The sequence below is a fragment of the Miscanthus floridulus genome, chromosome 6 (genome assembly GCF_019320115.1).
Source record: "Miscanthus floridulus cultivar M001 chromosome 6, ASM1932011v1, whole genome shotgun sequence".
NCBI classification, from domain to species: Eukaryota; Viridiplantae; Streptophyta; class Magnoliopsida; order Poales; family Poaceae; genus Miscanthus; species Miscanthus floridulus.
In genome coordinates, this window is record NC_089585.1 from 98029279 (window position 1) to 98047091 (window position 17813).

The following is a 17813-nucleotide window of genomic DNA, read 5'->3' on the forward strand; positions in this document are numbered from 1 at the left end:
TTTCAGAAATAAATCATATCATTCACTAATACACTACAATAAGTCCATGCATTAACTACTTAGGTCCATGTCAGCAAAGGCAACACACTAACCGATCCAAATCCCTCATGCATCAACTACCTAGGTCCATGCAACACGTAGTTTACGTCGAATCCACGAGAAGAGTATATCCTAAACCTAATCAACGCAGTAAATTTTAACAACCAACGCTACAAACATTCACAATATCCTAAATTTGCTAACCCTAGTCAACCAAGAAATGACCTAACAAATCAAGAAATTGAGGACATGGAGTTTAACCTGGCAGTGTACTGCACTCCACAGAGCAGAGACGTCCACTTGTCGGTGATGGGAAGCCCTGGCCGGCGGCGGTGCCGCCATGGCCAGCCACTGACGTCGCGGCAAGGACGGAGGCCTCGCCCTCTTGCTCCCAGGCCGCATTAGGAACGGAGGAAGATGGTAAGGGAGAGGGAGAGAGAGGGGCAACGGAGTGGGAGGGGTGCCGGGGTGGCGCGGTGGGGGCGCCCGCTCCCTGGTGGCGGGGCAGCGGCGGCACGTAGCGTCGGGGGCAGGAAAGGGAGACCGAGAGAGAAAGAGAGAAAAGAAATGGGTCGGGTCGGCTAAAACCTAACTCGCCCTGTCACGCCAACCCGTGCTGGCGCGATAGGGTGGGGCCCACGCTCCGCCACGTCAACTCTGGTCAACCATACACGCCAGTGTGGCTCGGCTTGTCGCGCCCGCGCACGTGGCGAGATCAAAAGGGCCTATTTGCACAAATACTTTTTGGAAGCTGTTAATATTAAAACATTTATTAAAAAAGATTAAAAAATCCATCAGTTCAACCGTTTGATCATAGAGTCTCACCACCATCTGTCCATCCACATGTACGTATCCTATCCTATCTACGATCCTATCCTATATACCTATACAGATGGAGGCCACTAGCAACCATTAATTAATTGCTATAATAATAAAACTCAATCCTCGTGAAGCCATTCCAGCAGATTAATTCAAGCGTACGATCATAGAGTCTCAGCATCCTCTGTCCATCCACATGTCCGTTTTGTCCCTTTACATCCCGTTAGTTTTGTTGCATCCATGCGACAGGAACATTGAATCTGTCCACTAAAATGTCGAAAACCAATGGTCACCGAAGCAAAAACGTGTCGACCAAGGTTCTATTCGGCTTACCTCATATTCGATTTGTTCGACTTTTTTTTAGCTGAAACAGTGTTTTTTTTTTCACAATAATTTAGTCGGAACAATATTTTTCAGCCAGTTTCAAACCAACAAACAGGGCCTAAATGTCGAAAACCAATATATAGATGGAGACCCCTAGCAACCATTAATAATTACTATAAAGCTCAATCCTCATGAAGCTATGTCAGCAGATCAGTTCAACCGTCTGATTAGGTCAGTCTCAGTGGCAGTCGTAGAAAATAATGTAAACAAGTTTTATCCCATAAAACTGGTTTCATTCTATTAATTTTTTTTCTCTCTTCACTTATAATATGCCACATCAGCTTATTTAATGTCTATAAAACTCTCATTAAACTCTCATTGTGACTAGCCTGTATAGTCTCAGCATCATCTGTCCATCCACATGTCCGTTTCTCCCTTTACATCCCGTTAGTTTTGTTGCATCCATCGACAAGGATATTGAATCATGTCCATTAAAATGTCGAAAACCAATGGTCACCAAAGCAAAAACGTGCCCACTAAATGTTGAAAACCAATGGTCACCGAAGCAATAACTCAATAGTTGAATCAAGAAACATAGAGTCGCCAAGTGGTCAACTAATTGGGTTTATTAGACCCAGTCACGCATGCAATCTGTGGAAGCAGGCACCCAACTTGGTCACTTCCCCTTGCTGCATCACTCTGAATATTCCAACGTTTCGGCCGGGTTCGTTTCGCTGGAAAAACAAGTCCAAATATTGTTCAACTAATTTGTCATGAGAGAAAACACTGCTCCGACTTAAAAAAAAATAAACTAAAAATTACAGATTATAAGTACCTCCGTGTCGCTATCAGCCCTGGCGTTCGTCTATCGTCTTCGTCCTCTCGGAAGCCTGCTTCAGCATGGACACGTTTGGTGTGTTGTATTCGTGCCGTCGTGCGCATAGTAGCATAAGAGGCCATCCGCGGGCAGCAGAGTTACTCCTATTTAACATCTTGAGTGCTTTGATATGTTTGGCGCAGGAAAAATTCATAAGTTGTTTATCCCACAAAAGAAAAGACAAAAGGTTTCTCATTCCCTCTCTTTTTTGTCTTTTTCTTTCTGAATTGAGGTGGAATGGTTGAAAATGATGTGTTTGGCCCACGCAACAATAACGCAGACCGTGAAGTGTCCAATTTTTTTTTCCATTGAGGTACGGTGTGTTTTTTTGCAGTCATGGATGACGTAACGTACCATCCAGAAGATAGAAAGGGATGGATAGGAGAGAGCACCAAGTCCAAGCTGTGACAGAGAATGGTGGCAAATTTTAAGCAGACTGCCGTCTACTTGGAGAGTGGGACTGCAATCTCATTCCGGCATCCGCTGATCTGCAGACTGTAGCAGTAGTTCTGTGCTACTCTTCCCCAACTGCGCAAGTACAACGTCCGACGTTGCTATTGGCGGTGACGATGGCCATGGCCGCGGCGCCGGACCAGCAGCAGCTACCTGCAGGGGCCGCCTCCTCATCTCCTCGCCTCCGCGTACACGACACCACCCTCGTGCCGCCGTCTCCGTCACCGCCGGAGACCTCGCTCCCGCTCACCTTCTTCGACATCATCTGGCTCCACTCCCCGCCCGTCGAGCGCCTCCTCTTCTACCGCCTCGCCCCCGACGCTGACGTCGGCACCATCATCTCCAACCTCAGGGGCTCCTTGCACCAGGCCGTCCGCGCCTTCTACCCGCTCGCCGGCCGCATCCGCCTCACCCCCGGAACGTCCGACCGCTACGAGCTGCACTACCAACCGGGTGACGCCGTCACCTTCACCGTCGCCGAGTACGACGACGACGACGATGCAGACATCGACGGCCTCACCACCGATGAGCCCCGGGAGGTCGCCAAGATCGCAACTCTCGTGCCGCCGCTGCCGGAGGGCGGCGGGCTGTTCGCGTTGCAAGCCACGCTGCTGTCCGCGCGCCGCGGCCTCGCCATCGGCGTCACGGTGCACCACGCCGCCTGCGACGGCTCGGGCTCCACGCACCTCCTGCACACCTGGGCGGCCGCGTGCAGCGGTACCGAAACGCCGCCTCCGCCTCCTGTCATCGACCGGAGTCTCCTCCCCGACCCCAGGGGCCTGTACGATGTCTTCTTCCAAGGGGCGCCGAGCACTGATGAGATGGAATTCGTCAAGATGTCCGCCGACCAGCTCATCGCCACGTTCGTTCTGTCCAAGGACGACCTGAAACGCGTCAAGGATGCCGTGGCCGACGAGGCTGCGAGGCGCCGCGTTGCGCCGCCCCGGTGCTCCTCTCTGGTTGCCACCTTTGGCTTCGTCTGGTCGTGCTACCAGCGAGCCAAAGACAAAGTGAGCAGCGGCGCCGGAGCGGGCCCGACGGCCTGCTTGCTCTTTTCTGTCGACCACCGCTTGCGGATGAAGCCTCCCCTGCCGGACAAGTACCTCGGCAACTGCGTCGGCCCAGCGTTCGCGCTGGCACCACAGGGCGAGCTGGCGGCGGCCGGCGCAGTTGGCCTATTTAGCGCGTGCGCCGCGGTCGCCTCCTCCATTGACGAAGCTGTACGCGACATCGGGACATCCGCCATGGACGTGTGGATAGACCGCATCAAGGAGGCAGGCGCAACGGGTACACTGCTGTCCGTGGCTGGCTCGACGAGGTTCCGCGTCTACGACCTGGACTTCGGATTCGGCCGGCCGGCGAAGGTGGATATCGTGTCCGTGGCGAGGACCGGGGCATTGGCGATGGCGGAGAGCCGGAGTAGCGCCGGCGGGATGGAGGTCGGAGTCTCTCTGCAGCCGGCTGGCATGGAGAGGTACCGGAAGTGCTTCGTGGACGGCATCGCGTGGCTCCACCAGCGCCCAGCGGAGCAGTCATGACATGAGTGTGACTGCCATTCTGCTGATACATGTGTGGTGGAGAGCGACTCTGGCGACAAGTGGAGGCTTGGAGCAATGAACAAGGGCTTGCAATCACCACGAACAACATCAGGGACTGGTGGAATATTTGGAAGGAGCGATGAAAACGAGTCTTCAACGACAAAGCACGCAGCATAGAGGAACTCTTAGAAGTGATTCGAAACGACCTAAGACTGCTACAGATGGCAGCCCAAGAATTAGAAACGTGGACTGAAATCTGCTGCTGCCTCTCTTCTTTTCCTTTTCCCTCCTTGTCTCCTCTGTTTTGTCATCTAGGTTTGTGTTTTCTCTCTCTGTGTAGTGTGAGTGTTTTGTAACCTTTGAACCTTTGCATCTAAACTGAAATGAAACGGCAGAACACCTGCCAAATTATGCTAAAAAAAAGAGTGGTGGAGAGGGATGATCGGATGAGTCTCCTCAGCTCAATCAGATATATGACGACAAGCCAATCAGATGAGCCTTCTCTGTAGCACTACACAGGAGTTGCTTCTATCTAAATCTGCACGAACGGATTCTTTTGCAAAATCATTATTACACTTCGGTATTATTGTTAAAACTTTTGTGTTGGCACTACACAGGAGTAAAACACTGTAATTTCATTAAGATGGTGATGTCCTAAGTTTTAGTCTAACTGTCCAAGCATGCAATTAATTTTCCTTCCTTCATTGTTTAGGGCCTATTTGGATCTCATTCTCTAAACTTTAGAGCACTTTAGCTCACTTTTAAGGTCTAAATCTTTAATGTGATGTAGACTAAAGTTTAGAGCTAACTTTAGACCATCTGCGTGGAGCTTTAGCTCTAAAGCTTAGAGAAAAAAATTCAAACAAGCCCTTACTGTCACTAACACAAAGTGATAACTACTACTTTCGGCGAAGAACTCCATCTCAACCACCTCTTTGACATAGAGTGGCTTCCTTAGAATGTTTTTCTGGTTTTGCAATAACACTTAAAGGTTTATGTCTAGCAACCCTGGATGGTCTGTGCGTGCCAAGCCAAGCACTAGAGGCTTGTGAGTCTCTGCTCTATGCAAATAAACAGACCGCAAGATCTGGGGCGACACTAGGGGTATGCCCCTATATTCTACTCACTCCGTTTCAAATTATAAGTCGTTTTGACTTTTTTGATACATCCGTTTTGCTATGCATCTAGATATGATAATATGTCTAGATACATAGCAAAACGGATGAACCAATAAAGTCAAAGCGACTTATAATTTGGAACAGAGGGAGTATGAAATACTCTTTTTTCGTGCAATGGTGCAGACTAAAATAACTGTTACACTATTTTAGGAACTAAAAGTATAGCCTAGGGCTTTGAATCCATTTTTTAGTAAAATATAAAATGATATTTTAATAAAGTATAATAAGTGTTAGTTGGCACTTGGATAAAAAAATTACAATAGTTAATAAAATTTAAAGTTGAAAGCAAAAAATATATAGATTCACAGGATCATAACAAAGCTAAGGTTTCATTAAAACATATATTAAAAACTCACGTAGATACAATGTAAAGGAGGAAACCCCGTATAGAGTAATCGATAAATTTATCACAGCTAAATAGATATTATAGAGTATCTAAATGGGTATCATGTTATGAAATAAATATAGAGTAAAGATAATCAATTTTCATTAGTGGCACATACTTAATTTATCCATGAAACTTTAATTTCTTTTGTAATGTAAGATTCTAGACCGTTGTGGAGCACGGGCTAATGGATAGTACGTATATTTAACAAAAATGGATATTTAAATATGCAAATTTGAGCAATTTTTTTTAAACCATCAGGATGAGTCAGTTTTGGTTAAATTTATTACAGATTTCAAAAAATCACACTAGAGATTCTTTTCAAGAAAGTTGGTAAACGATGACAAGGATGCCGACAACCACCGAAGCTCTAATGAATGGCGGCCGTAACTATAACTATCTTCAGGTAGTTATTTTTTTTTTTGTCGATAAGTTCCAACACGAAAGGCATAAGGATCTAGGCACTGTCTCGAAGAGAGGCTCAGTGAGATAGACATATATGTGAAGATTTAGACTACATAAAGCTTTACTATTCCTAGGATTGGTTTTGAGTTTTTCCTAAGTAGCTTAGGTGAAAGGCGAAGAAGACCCCGTTCCCAAGGGGCCTGAGCTCTTTTGTTGGTACGAGATCATACGTCAAGAAGGTGGTGTGGGAGGTTTTGGACTGCAAACATAACACAGATGGAGCCACGATGTACATTTGGTGGTCTCGGTACATGCTACATAGAGTTTGGTGAGATGATTTTTGCCTTGTTAGTCATATTGTCGAGTTGTTCGTTCCGTTTCACTCTCCACTTTACATGATAGATACAAAAATCAATCGTAGGAAGGCAAATCTCAAAGCAAGATCCCATTTGCCTTGGTGAGGTGAGAAACTTTGCAGGGGATGGCCTGATCCCCTCTCCTCGTGAACGCGACGGCCCACAGGAATGACAAGCAAACGCCTTCCCCTGCAAATCCAGTCTGGAAATGTTGCTCGGGTGCACATCATGAATTCATGGCACCGGCTCATGTGGCTTGTCGCTGAACACCCTCTCTCTGGCCTTCTCAGCCTGCGAACACAACAAGCGCAACGCATCATGAGAGAGAGAGAGAGCACACAAGCCTTCGAAGATGACTAGTAGATTATAAAACGCGTTTGTTTTCCTCAGGCAAAAGTTTAGCCATGTCATATCGAATCTTTGATACTAATTAGAAGTATTAAACATAGGCTAATTACAAAAGTAATTACACAGATTGAGGCTAATTTGCGAGATGAATTTATTAAGTCTAATTAGTCTATGATTTGACAAGGTGGTGCTACATTAAACATTTGCTAATTATTGATTAATTAGACTTAATAGATTCATCTCGCTAATTAGCCTACTCCTGTGGAATTAGTTTTATAATTCGCTCATGTTTAGTCCTCCTAGTTAGCATCCGAACGTCTGATGTGACATAACTAAACTTCAGCCCCTGAATCCAGACAAAATATTTGTTCATCTTTGCTGCTGCAATAAATTGTGTGCATCCTTGCTGATGGATCAGAGAAATGAACGTACCATCTTGGGCCAGTCGGTGAAGAATGTGATGGCGGACATGAGCGTGGTCTGCGACAGGGAGCCGCAGACGATGCCCATCCAGAGCCCCCTGGACCCCATGTGCAGCACAAAGCCGAGGAGGATCGCCATCGGGATCCCCAGCAGGTAGAACGAGCCAAGGTTCACGTACGCGCCCAGGTGCTGCCACCCGCACCCGCGGGCGACGCCTGATGAGAAGGGACGGCAGAGGTGGTAGACAAATCAGAGGACTGCGATTATGTTGGAGTATTGCTTTTTGAAATGTTAGATACAACAACAAACCTGAGAGAATTCCTTGTATACAGTCAGTTATGACAGTGATGCAGACCAGAGGAACTATGGCGGCGACCGAAGATATGACCTCCTCCTCGCTGCTGTACGCGATGCCCACAAGGCGCCGCGCCGCTAGAAGGGTTCCGCTCACGACAACCGCGTCGATCCCCGCCATGGACAGCACCACGCGGACTGCTGATCGAGCTCCGTCAGGGTTCCCAGCACCCAGTTCATTTGCTACTCGTGTGCTGCTTTTTTGTAAGAATGATCAAATGATAAACTGCTTGAATTCAAAAGAGACAGAGTAAGCATCTTCCATGAAAGCCAAGTTCCATCGGAATCGTACCTTCCAGCAGCTCCAAGCCCAAAAGGTATAGTGAAGAGTAACGTTACACTTGTGAGACTGTTACAAAAGGATTTCGGAAACATTAGGTAAACATCGTTGTCGATGCAGAATCATTTTTGCATATATGTATATATACTGTGACCCTGGATTCACTCTGTAGTCTGTACCAGATCGAAAGCACTGAGGTCTGCAGCTCTGGGTTGGGTAGAAGCCCAGACATGAGAGTAAGGAGCTCAAATGACCACCATTCAAGACTGGGACCAAAAAAAAAAACAAAAAATATCAGACACAGGTCAAAAGAGGAATTCACCATATAGAGAGAGAGATTAGAGAAAGAGAAGCATAAATGTAGGATGTGGTGATTACCACATCATGAGTGCAGAAGGCAGGGCTAGGCGCAGGAACGCGTCCACTCCCCTGAAGACGTCGATCGTCGGGCGCGCGCGTGTCTCCTTGCAAGAGCTCGAGAACACGATGTACCCAACAAGCATGGCCACGTTCAGCCAGTACGATATGCTTATCGTCAGGGCAGCGCCTGTGTACCCAAGGCCAGTCTTGAACACCATGACGTAGCAGAGCGGGATGTGGATCGCCGCCGTCACCACGGACGACAGCAGCAGCGGGTATATCAGGCTCTGCGTCTGCAGGAACTTGGTGAGCGGCTGGATCACCGCGTTGGCGAAGAGCCCCGGGATCATCCAGATCATGTACCTCCCGGCGCCTTGCGAGATGAGAGGGTCTTGCCCTATGAGGACCAGGATCTTGTCCATGAACACCCAGAGGAGCGAGAGAGGGATGCAGACCACCAGGAGGGTGACGACCGCTCTGTAAGTATCTAGGCCTATTTTATGGTACTGTTTTGCACCGTAGGCCTGGCCACATAGCGTCTCCAGTGCACTTGCCAATCCGATCTGTCTCGCAAGTGCAAAGCAGGCCAAACAATAATAGTCAATAGCAGGTGAAGATGCTCAATACTAGCAGGGAAATCATTAATCATGGCTATTTTTGTCACGGCGGAAAAAGAGAGCCAGTGAAAAGTTGGGTCAATAAGTTTTAGCCCTTGTGTTGCGGAGTGGATCCCACAAGTTATGTAGGAGCATTACTGCATTTAAATTTACGTTTAAGTAGATAATATTTGTAGAAGCAAAAGTATTATTTGCGTTTAAGTTGATAAAATTGGATATGTTTCATCATAAGTTGTTTAATTCGGAGGACATTGGCACGTGGAATGATGTTTAATTCTAATTTTGATTAAATATGACATGAGGCTAGATATATGTGGGGTGATAATCTAATTTTAGATTGAGGCAATTGGGTTGTACAGTGATGATCAACTATTTTAGACTGAGACAATTGGATTGTGCAATGATGATTTATTTGTGATGTATATCGATGATGTCTTTTGATTTGCAACCTGAGTTCTAATTAAATGTTCCCGAGCACAAATCCATTGCTTAATGTCTTTTGATTTGCAATTGCTAATTATAATTATTCCTGAGCACAATTTCATTGCCTCTGTGATGTCTTCTAATTAGCAATCAAATTTCAATTGCGATGAGACTATGTTTGCCTTGGGATGGCACTTCATTTTAATTTTTTAAATTTAATTGCACATTTGAATTTGGATCATCTGTAGTAACTACTAATATTATAGTTTTCAATCATATAGTGTCGAATAGATTGAATGTATATAGTATGTGGGAAAAGAGAGAGAAACAAAAGCATGGACTCTTTTTTTGAGTGTTAATTCTAGAGTTGAGCCTAGAAAATAATACGCATAAAAGTATAGAGAGCCTTCAAATCAAAAGTATGAACCTAATTTAAGGGCTTAAAATAAAGTTGCTCTAAACAAGAGGTGATACATGCTAAATTAGCTTTTCTTGCATCTAACATCTTACATGTGACACAACACAATGACTAACCTGAAGTCTTAAATGTTCCCGAACACAAATCCATTACTTAATATGTCTTTTGATTTGCAGTTGCTAATTATAATCATTCCTGAGCACAATTGCATTGACTGTGATGTCTTCTAATTAGCAATTAAATTTGAATTGCGATGAGACTATGTTTGCCTTGGGATGGCACTTTATTTTAATTTTTTTAAATTTAATTGCACATCTAGATTTGGATCATTTGTATTAAATACTAATATTATAGTTTTCAATCATATAGTGTCGAATAGATTGAATGCCTATAGTATGTGAGAAAAGAGAGAGAAACAAAAGCATGGACTCTGATCTGAGTGTTAATTCTAGAGTTGAGCCTAGAAAATAATACGCACAAAAGTATAGAGAGCCTTCAAATCAAAAGCATGAACCTAATTTAAGGGCTTATAATAAAGTTGCTCTAAATAAGAGGTGATACATGCTAAATTAGCTTTCTTGCATCTTACATCCAACATGTGACACAATACAATGACTAACCTGAAGTCTTAAAATGAAAAGCCTAGTCAATGTCGTCTTATATTACATTATCATTACTAAAATATTACCCGGACACTGATGCACTCAGAAAAAATAATCAACAGCACTCGCCGTGAACCACAGTTTATGTGCAATATGATATTTCCGGTGGAGAACGACACTATGTATTTTTTATCATAAAAATTCTACCAAGAAAACATACTCTAATCTCCAGAGGGCTACTTACGCTGAATTTGCTAATAATAAAAAAAAAAGCAAACTATGCTGAAATAATGACTGACCTAAACTGAAGAGTATGCATAGTCAAATTCTTCTTTGACATTATACTGACTAAACATGTTACAGGACACTGCTATCAGAAATCAAACGTCCCATACTTTTGTCATAACGCATACTTCCGGTGGAAAAAATGCCTGGAACCATCAGGAGGCTGCTAACTCGCACAAATCAAACGTCGTAGGGAGTAGATGGATTGCATACTTTTTTCCAGTCTTACTGCAACGCCCTTGTCGCTAACGGACTAGTTGAACTACCCCGTAGTAAATATCTTTGAACCATTCAGATGGCATCCACTAGTTCAGTATCATAATTTCCAGTCACATCACATATAAAGAAACCAAAGTCACGTGACCACATATGCACCTGCAACGAGACAGGCTATCGACAAACTAAGAACCCATCAAAACCATGTTCTTTGCTCGTTAGCATCACAAGATCGCACTGAAGAATCTCACTGATGATTTGCCAAGAACTCGGAAACGGCAGGGCAATCCATGGCGCCCAGATGGAGGTCGACCACCGGGAACCGAGAAATGCACAGTGTGCAAACGCAAAGCAGCGATCGAGATGGCTTTCTCCACTCCGACCAAGAAAGCGTTCAAAGATCACGACGCGAGCAGCACGGAACGGCACGCGAAATTAAAGGTAAATAAAAGAGCCCCAAATATGGGGACGAGAACGAAAACAGGGGAAAGGGGGGGAGTGTACGGACCAGGAGGCTGAACCCGGAGACGTTGGCGAGGGAGGTGGCGATGGCGGCGGAGGAGAGCGGGAGCACGCCGGGGAGGTGCCCCACCATCATGTTGGACGACACCTGGACGGCGTACTGCGACAGGTTCACCACCACCATGGGCAGGGCCAGGTACCCCACGCACCCGGCCTCGCGCGCCCACCGCCTCCACCACGCCTGGTCCTCCTGCGCCGACCGCGGCAGCAGCAGCGGCCGCGCGGCATCATCCTCCTCCCTCGCGGCGGCCATCTCGGGCTCGGCCGGCCTCGGCCACTCTCCCGGTCTCGGGTCTCCCCAGGCGCCTCTCTCGCTCAGAGGCTCAGAGCCGTACCGATGTTTGGAGCTGCATGTGTGGATGGGCCGGTCACCTGTTCGCGCGAACTTTGGGCCAAACCGATCGAGTTCGTCATGTTTGTCCGAAACGTCTCAGGCCGGTCTCGGCACGGCGTCGATCTCGACATAGCGACAGCACGTGTCAAGCTGTCAAAGGTCATACTCCCTCTGGGACAGTGAACGTCATGGGATAAATTTTGACTAGGTTTATATAAAATACGTGTAACATTTATATCTCTAAATAAGTTTAATATGAAAGAATATTCAATAATCTATCTAATGATATTAATTATGTATTATAAATATTAATATTCTTTTACATATAATTGGTCAAAGTTAAAAAAAACTTTGACTTCTCAGGGAGAACTTCTATTTTAGGACAGAGAGAGTAGCCATCACCAACACACACAGACCGTGCGCGCGTCTCTCTCGGTTGGTACTCTCTTCATCCCCAAATAAATCAATTCCTATAATCCGTGTAAGTCAAGCTATCTTAAGTTTTATTAATTTTATAGAAAAGAGTAACATCTATGATATAAAATGAGCATATTATGAATATATTCTATGGTATATCTAATGGTACAAATTTGATATCATAACTCTTGATAGGTTTTTGTAGAAATTCGGTCAAAGTTTAAAAATTTTGACTTAAGATAACTCTAGAAATCTGTTTATTCAGGGACAGAGGGAGTATATAAATACTACACGGCAAATTTTTCTACCAGGCGTCCAAAAATCGTGTATTTTGCTATTGTCCATCGCATGTTTCTTTATTGGAACACATAGTAACCAATAGAATAATTTTTTCGCTGATTTGGGAAAAGAGAAACTTATGTGAATGGACAATTTTGCCTCTGCTCAATGAACATGGTCCAACTTAACTCGTTAGTACTTGGTACCTGGTCGGTCGCTCTCCCACCGTCTTCTTCCTCCCAAAACCTCGTGCCTTGTCTCTGTTCTCTATTGTCCTCAAAATTTTCCCCGTTCAAACCCTAGCCACCAAGGAGGCAGAATGGCGGTGATCTCTCAAACCATGTCAACTTTGAGCCCACCATCTCTAGCGGCATTCTAGTCTGAGATGTTCATTGAGGACTTGAAGGAAGGCTTTGAGTTGTTAGGAAGAAGTTGAGTGTTGCAGTGCCCTATTGCAAAGCGCTCCAATCTCTCTCAAGGATGCATTGCTAGCTTTGAAATCAGCACCGCCTATACCAATATGGCAATCGGTGGAAAGGTTGACAGGATTGGTGAACGACAGCTTGTTGTAGGTCTAACAAATTTGCTTGTTGCAGTCCTACTTCTCATGGTTCTATTAGTTAAGTAACCATTGATCTATTATGTTTAGTAAGGCATGTATGTGTTTGATAGTACGGTGGGTTCGTAACCACGGCAGTGATTAGTGATTCGATCGGTGGGTTGATGTATGGTACTCCAGTGGTTTAGCACTCAAAAACAAGGATTTGTCCTGATTCACGTGTCTAAGCCCTACATCTAGCAGCTAGTTCTTCGTGTTAGAATGCTCAATCGAATTCTTACAACAGAGAAGGAAGAGAGGTGATAGGAGAGCGCTAGCTCATAGTGATCTAGGTTTTTTGGGATTCGTCGCCCCTCTAAGGGTGCCTGTGCCCTGCCTATATGCCGGAGTGAATTGGGTTTTTGAGATGTTGCAAGGTGATTATCTCACAAGAGCAATTCACGGGGAATATTTGAAAAAAAATCAAGTGTTTGGCAAGAAGTCTAGAGTGCTCTCCAAACAATGGTCAATACATGTATTGCACTAGAAAAAAGTGGCCAATGTATACATCACGCTTAGATACTGTGGCAGAACCGCCTGAAATAACACGCTTTCGGAGGCGCTCGTCTTCCACTAGACATTAAGCACCCCGAAAGTTAGCTACATCAGACAGTTTCATCGAGCACACCCCATGGGAGACTTGAATCAATCCACGTTTTACCTGCAGAATCCAATAATGAGTACGAGCTTACAATACTTAGTCCATTTCATACAACGAGAGTTCTTGAAAATTATTTATACAATATCAGGGTTCAGAGTACAATAATAAATAGTGGAATAAAAATAAACATATAGCAAAAATGATACAAGGATCCATCTGTGCCCACCAAAAGAATCCTCCACACAAGAGTTACTCCTCAAGCTGCACCTACAACAGGGTAAAATAAACTCTGAGTACACAATGTACTCGCAAGACTTACCCGACTAGTGGGAATAGTTTCTCGACTCCAAGGAGTATGATAGGCAATATGGGTTTGTTGTTTTCTTTTTGTTTACAAAAAGCATTACTAGAAGTACGTCCTTAAGATCAAGTTTAATTCGCAGTCATGATTACTTCATTAGCTAACCATTCTAGGTAAGTACCTGTACTACCTTCAAGCAAGGATTTAGCAATGAGAACCATTTTATAATCTTTCATCTTCTAGTTCTTACTACGGTGCTAGACCATAGCCAAGTCGTACCGTCTCACGAAAATGGCGATTCACGAACCAATGTATTCTAGCTGGGTACCCTGAAACACACGCTCCGTTTATACCCCAGGCACACACAAGACCAACCCATTCTACTCCCGTCATGGGGTCTAGGTCCCCGTCCAAACTTGGACTCCAAGCCCCCACACTTGAGACCCAGTCTCAATATGGTGCTTAGACCTCCACCTTTCTCCACCTCGAATCAGTCGGTCTGGAAAGAGCCGGAACCCCCGACAAGAGCGTAACGTGTCTTCCCACCCTCATAAACAAGTATATGCTCATGATAATAAGTCTATGACCTGACTACCATCCACAGCAACGGACGGTCCTCAATCAACACAGACAGAGAAAACAGTGTAACCAAGCTAAGCCCCGTGGACATGGGACACAACTTGTTACACCCACCAAAACCCATACTATATCCCTGCCTGGTCTCTATTTTCCTTTAATCATTTTATCATGAGAGTAATTATAATAACCACCTATTGTGAGCAATGGCAAGTTACTCATGCTACTGATAACCTAAGCATGGTAGCTACTCAAACCTGCACTAGTAAGACTCATAGGACAGATATATCTATGCATGTGGTTTCCATAAAATTTATGTAATGTAAATGAACATCACATATAGATATTCAGTGATTATCAAATATAAGGATTATGCACCGGGGCTTGCCTTGGGCAGGCGTGGAGTTAGCTGAGTCAGTCATTGATAGCTCTGAGATCTCCTCCTTCACGAGAATCTCCTCCTCGTACTCATCGACGATCTCCTCGAACTCGCGATCGTCTGTGGTCACTATCTCCACCAACTCGTTCTCTATATGCATGCGATGATGATGCAACACATAGCATTTAGGCAACAGCAACTCTTAAAATAAGAATACGCATACTAAGCTACTAAGCTAGCTCTAATGACTAAGGTACTAAGCTAACTACCATCTTCATCAAGCAAAGTGTTGGGTTCAACTAACAAACCCTTAGCTTGGCAATTTAAGGATATATCTTTATTTCTACTAGTGATTTAATGTATATTGAAATAAAGAGCATTTAACTACCCTAATATTTAGTCTATTCTAAAGCTACAAAAATTACAGCGAACACATAATAATACAATGAAACTGCTATAAAAATTTTAGGATCAAAACCAACACCAATTCACCACAAAAATTCATACAATAATCAACTTAATAATATTAAGCATTCTCATACAATTTAATAGCTCCTAGTGTCAACACATATAAACATAAACTAAATATATCAACAGATAGATCAAAATTTTAGGAACCTAACAAAATTTGTTTCACAATTTTTTGGACACCTACATGATTTTATATTAACTACCAAAGATCAGCTCAGAAATTAAATTAGAAAACTATTTCTAATTCCTAAGGAAAATGAAAAGTGAATCTCCCATGCGGCCCACAATCATGGCCCGCGTGACACAGTGCACACGCAGTGGCACGCTGAAGCGGCCCACGCGTGAGATGGCCCGCGGCAGGGGAATCCTACGTGCGATGGCACTTTTGCAAAATAGACCTTGCACTTCTCCTGAATTACAACTAAGTCCTAATGATATTTCCACCTCTCTCAAACCTTCTCACTTAACCTCTTGGCTTTCCTAGAATTCCCCCGCGTGCAACCCCAATGACTCAGCGCATGGCGGCATGGCGGCGATGACACAGCGCGGCCATGTCGGCCACCTGGGACCTATGCCGACCCTCCTAACGGGTCGATCACCATCTCTGACCCGAGCGGCTATGCTAAGTGGCGGTGCATGTTGACATGACTTGTTGGGGAAGGCTATAGTGGTGCGCGGTCATTCATGATGGCAGTGCCACTATTTCGGCAAGCTAGGGCAGCTACTAACCTAATTGGTTAACGTGTGAGCATCAGGAGGCTACCGTGGACCAGGCCAAGGTGACGGTTGGAGCGGAGGATGATGAAGAAGGGCTAGCCATGTGTGGCCAAGCCATGCGGCAGCACACTGCGGTGGCACGGTCGCGTCAGCAACGATGGGGAGGTGGTAGAGGTTCGACTATGGTGCGCAGGGTGAAGAGGGGATGAAGGCGAATCTAGTGGTGCGCAAGAATTAGCTCGGGGTGAAGTGATGGAGGGCTGCCCTCGGCAATGGCCGAGCGTGGCCTTATGGGCACGACAGCGGGCAAAGTTCCAAATTAAAGCTTGGCCATGCACAGTTCAAGGCTGGGTGGAGTCAGGCAGTGAGAGGACTTGATGGTGAAGCCGTAGACATGCTAAATTAAATGGAAGTGATCACTCGGTGGCCAATTTGATGGCGTGACTCGACGGCGGCAGTAGAGGGAGAGAGAGAGAGAGAGACGAGGTGGCAAGTGGGCTCATCTCGGTCTTGCCTTGGCGGGACGTGGCCAGCGTGATCTAGGTGTTACGTGCGCGGACGCAATCGGATAGGCACGTGCGTCCATCAACCGGCATGGGCCGCGCGGGCGCAGTGCCATTAATGGCAAGGTGATGACGAGCTCGGCCACGTGCGCACGGTAGTGGTGGCCTCGAACTAGGCCAGCAGCAACGCAGAGGTGCAGAGAGAAGCGCAGACATGATGGTGAGGTGACGACACCGGCAGCGGCTACGTCGTGGCATGGGGCAGGGTGGCAGTACCGTTTGGCTACACAAGCAGTAGCAGTGGCTCCACACGCCAGAGGCCAGTGGCGGCCAAGCCATAGCCAGGCCAGAGTAGACACGACCAGCTATGCACGGCAGCGCGTGCATGACCAGCGCGTGACGCCATACGGCCGGGCTTGGTGATTGATCTCACACGGCGAACCAGCCCGAGAACGTGTCGTGCATAAATTTTAAAGCGTCTATAAAAACTAAACGGTTGTTCTAGGAATCAAACCACCTTCACCATGCTCTAGAGGGCTTATCAGGCTTCCAACTCTAGTGAAAACATGACACCACTTCTTAACTCGATTTCACAAAATAAATTTCCAAACATGGCATTGTCTTGCTATTTATAAACTTGAAAATATTCTAAGTCTTTGAGCTGAACTTGATTCCAAGTTGTATTTCAAGGCTATTGGAAATGTTGGCTAGCAATGTTATTTTTCCACGGCAAGTATTTCATTGTCATCTACAAAGTTCATATTCCAAACTTTATTTAAGTGCTACATATATGTTCTATAGTGTTTTTTGTTCAATAAAAATTAGTTTTAAACCCTACTTGATACATATGAGTTATGGAGTAGCTTCTCATTAAACATTTTTATTGATCATCTTAAGTTATAAAAATGTTATCTACACATTCCATCACATGCATTATCACATAAACATGATGCTCATGACATGATTTGGTAATTTGTTTAGGGCGTAACACCGAGGGTGTTACAGCTCTCCCCCCTTAAACAAAATCTCACCCTGAGATTTCATGTGAGTGTCTATTGTAGGAAAAGGGATAAGAAGTATACTTTTATCTTAAACCATTACCTCGATACTTTGGGGAGAAGATGGGGATAATGCTCCAGAATATAACTCTCCTATTCCCAAGTGGCTTCATCCTCTGAATGATTTTGCCACTAGTCTTTATAGAATTTTACCACTTTGTTCCTAGTGACTCTCTCTTTTTCATCCAAGATTTTGACAGGATGCTCAATATAAGAAAGATCAGGTTGGAGAGGGAGTCCTTCAATTTCCACTACTTCAGTGGGAACCCATAAACACTTCTTTAACTGAGAAACATGGAAGGCATTATGGATTGTTGACAAGATATCCAGGAGTTGGATATGATAAGCAACAGAACC

The 17813-nt window shown here is 45.1% G+C and overlaps 2 protein-coding genes across 2 annotated transcripts; one reads left to right on the plus strand and one right to left on the minus strand.

The window, feature by feature from the left end:
- The first annotated feature begins 2485 nt into the window (after positions 1-2485).
- On the plus strand, positions 2486-4525 carry LOC136456393 (malonyl-CoA:anthocyanidin 5-O-glucoside-6''-O-malonyltransferase-like). The gene has a single exon (XM_066456242.1). It carries the CDS (start codon positions 2629-2631, stop codon positions 4048-4050), a length of 1422 nt encoding a protein of 473 aa, XP_066312339.1. The 5' UTR covers positions 2486-2628; the 3' UTR covers positions 4051-4525.
- A 1758-nt stretch (positions 4526-6283) lies between these two features.
- On the minus strand, positions 6284-11602 carry LOC136456392 (protein DETOXIFICATION 14-like). The gene is made up of 7 exons (XM_066456241.1): positions 11209-11602; positions 8158-8702; positions 7959-8045; positions 7792-7848; positions 7455-7693; positions 7155-7360; positions 6284-6665 (listed from the first exon to the last, which is right to left on the minus strand). Exons 1-7 carry the CDS (start codon positions 11473-11475, stop codon positions 6609-6611), a joined length of 1458 nt encoding a protein of 485 aa, XP_066312338.1. The 5' UTR covers positions 11476-11602; the 3' UTR covers positions 6284-6608.
- Between the last annotated feature and the right edge of the window lie 6211 nt (positions 11603-17813).

Coding starts and splice junctions, on each gene's coding strand:
- LOC136456393 (XM_066456242.1), top strand. CDS start 2,629: ATGGCCATGGCCGCGGCGCCGGACCAGCAGCAGCTACCTGCAGGGGCC.
- LOC136456392 (XM_066456241.1), bottom strand. CDS start 11,475: ATGGCCGCCGCGAGGGAGGAGGATGATGCCGCGCGGCCGCTGCTGCTG. Junction 8,703..11,208: donor TCTCCGGGTTCAGCCTCCTG/GTCCGTACACTC, acceptor CTTGCGAGACAG/ATCGGATTGGCAAGTGCACT. Junction 7,361..7,454: donor TATACAAGGAATTCTCTCAG/GTTTGTTGTTGT, acceptor CCTTCTCATCAG/GCGTCGCCCGCGGGTGCGGG.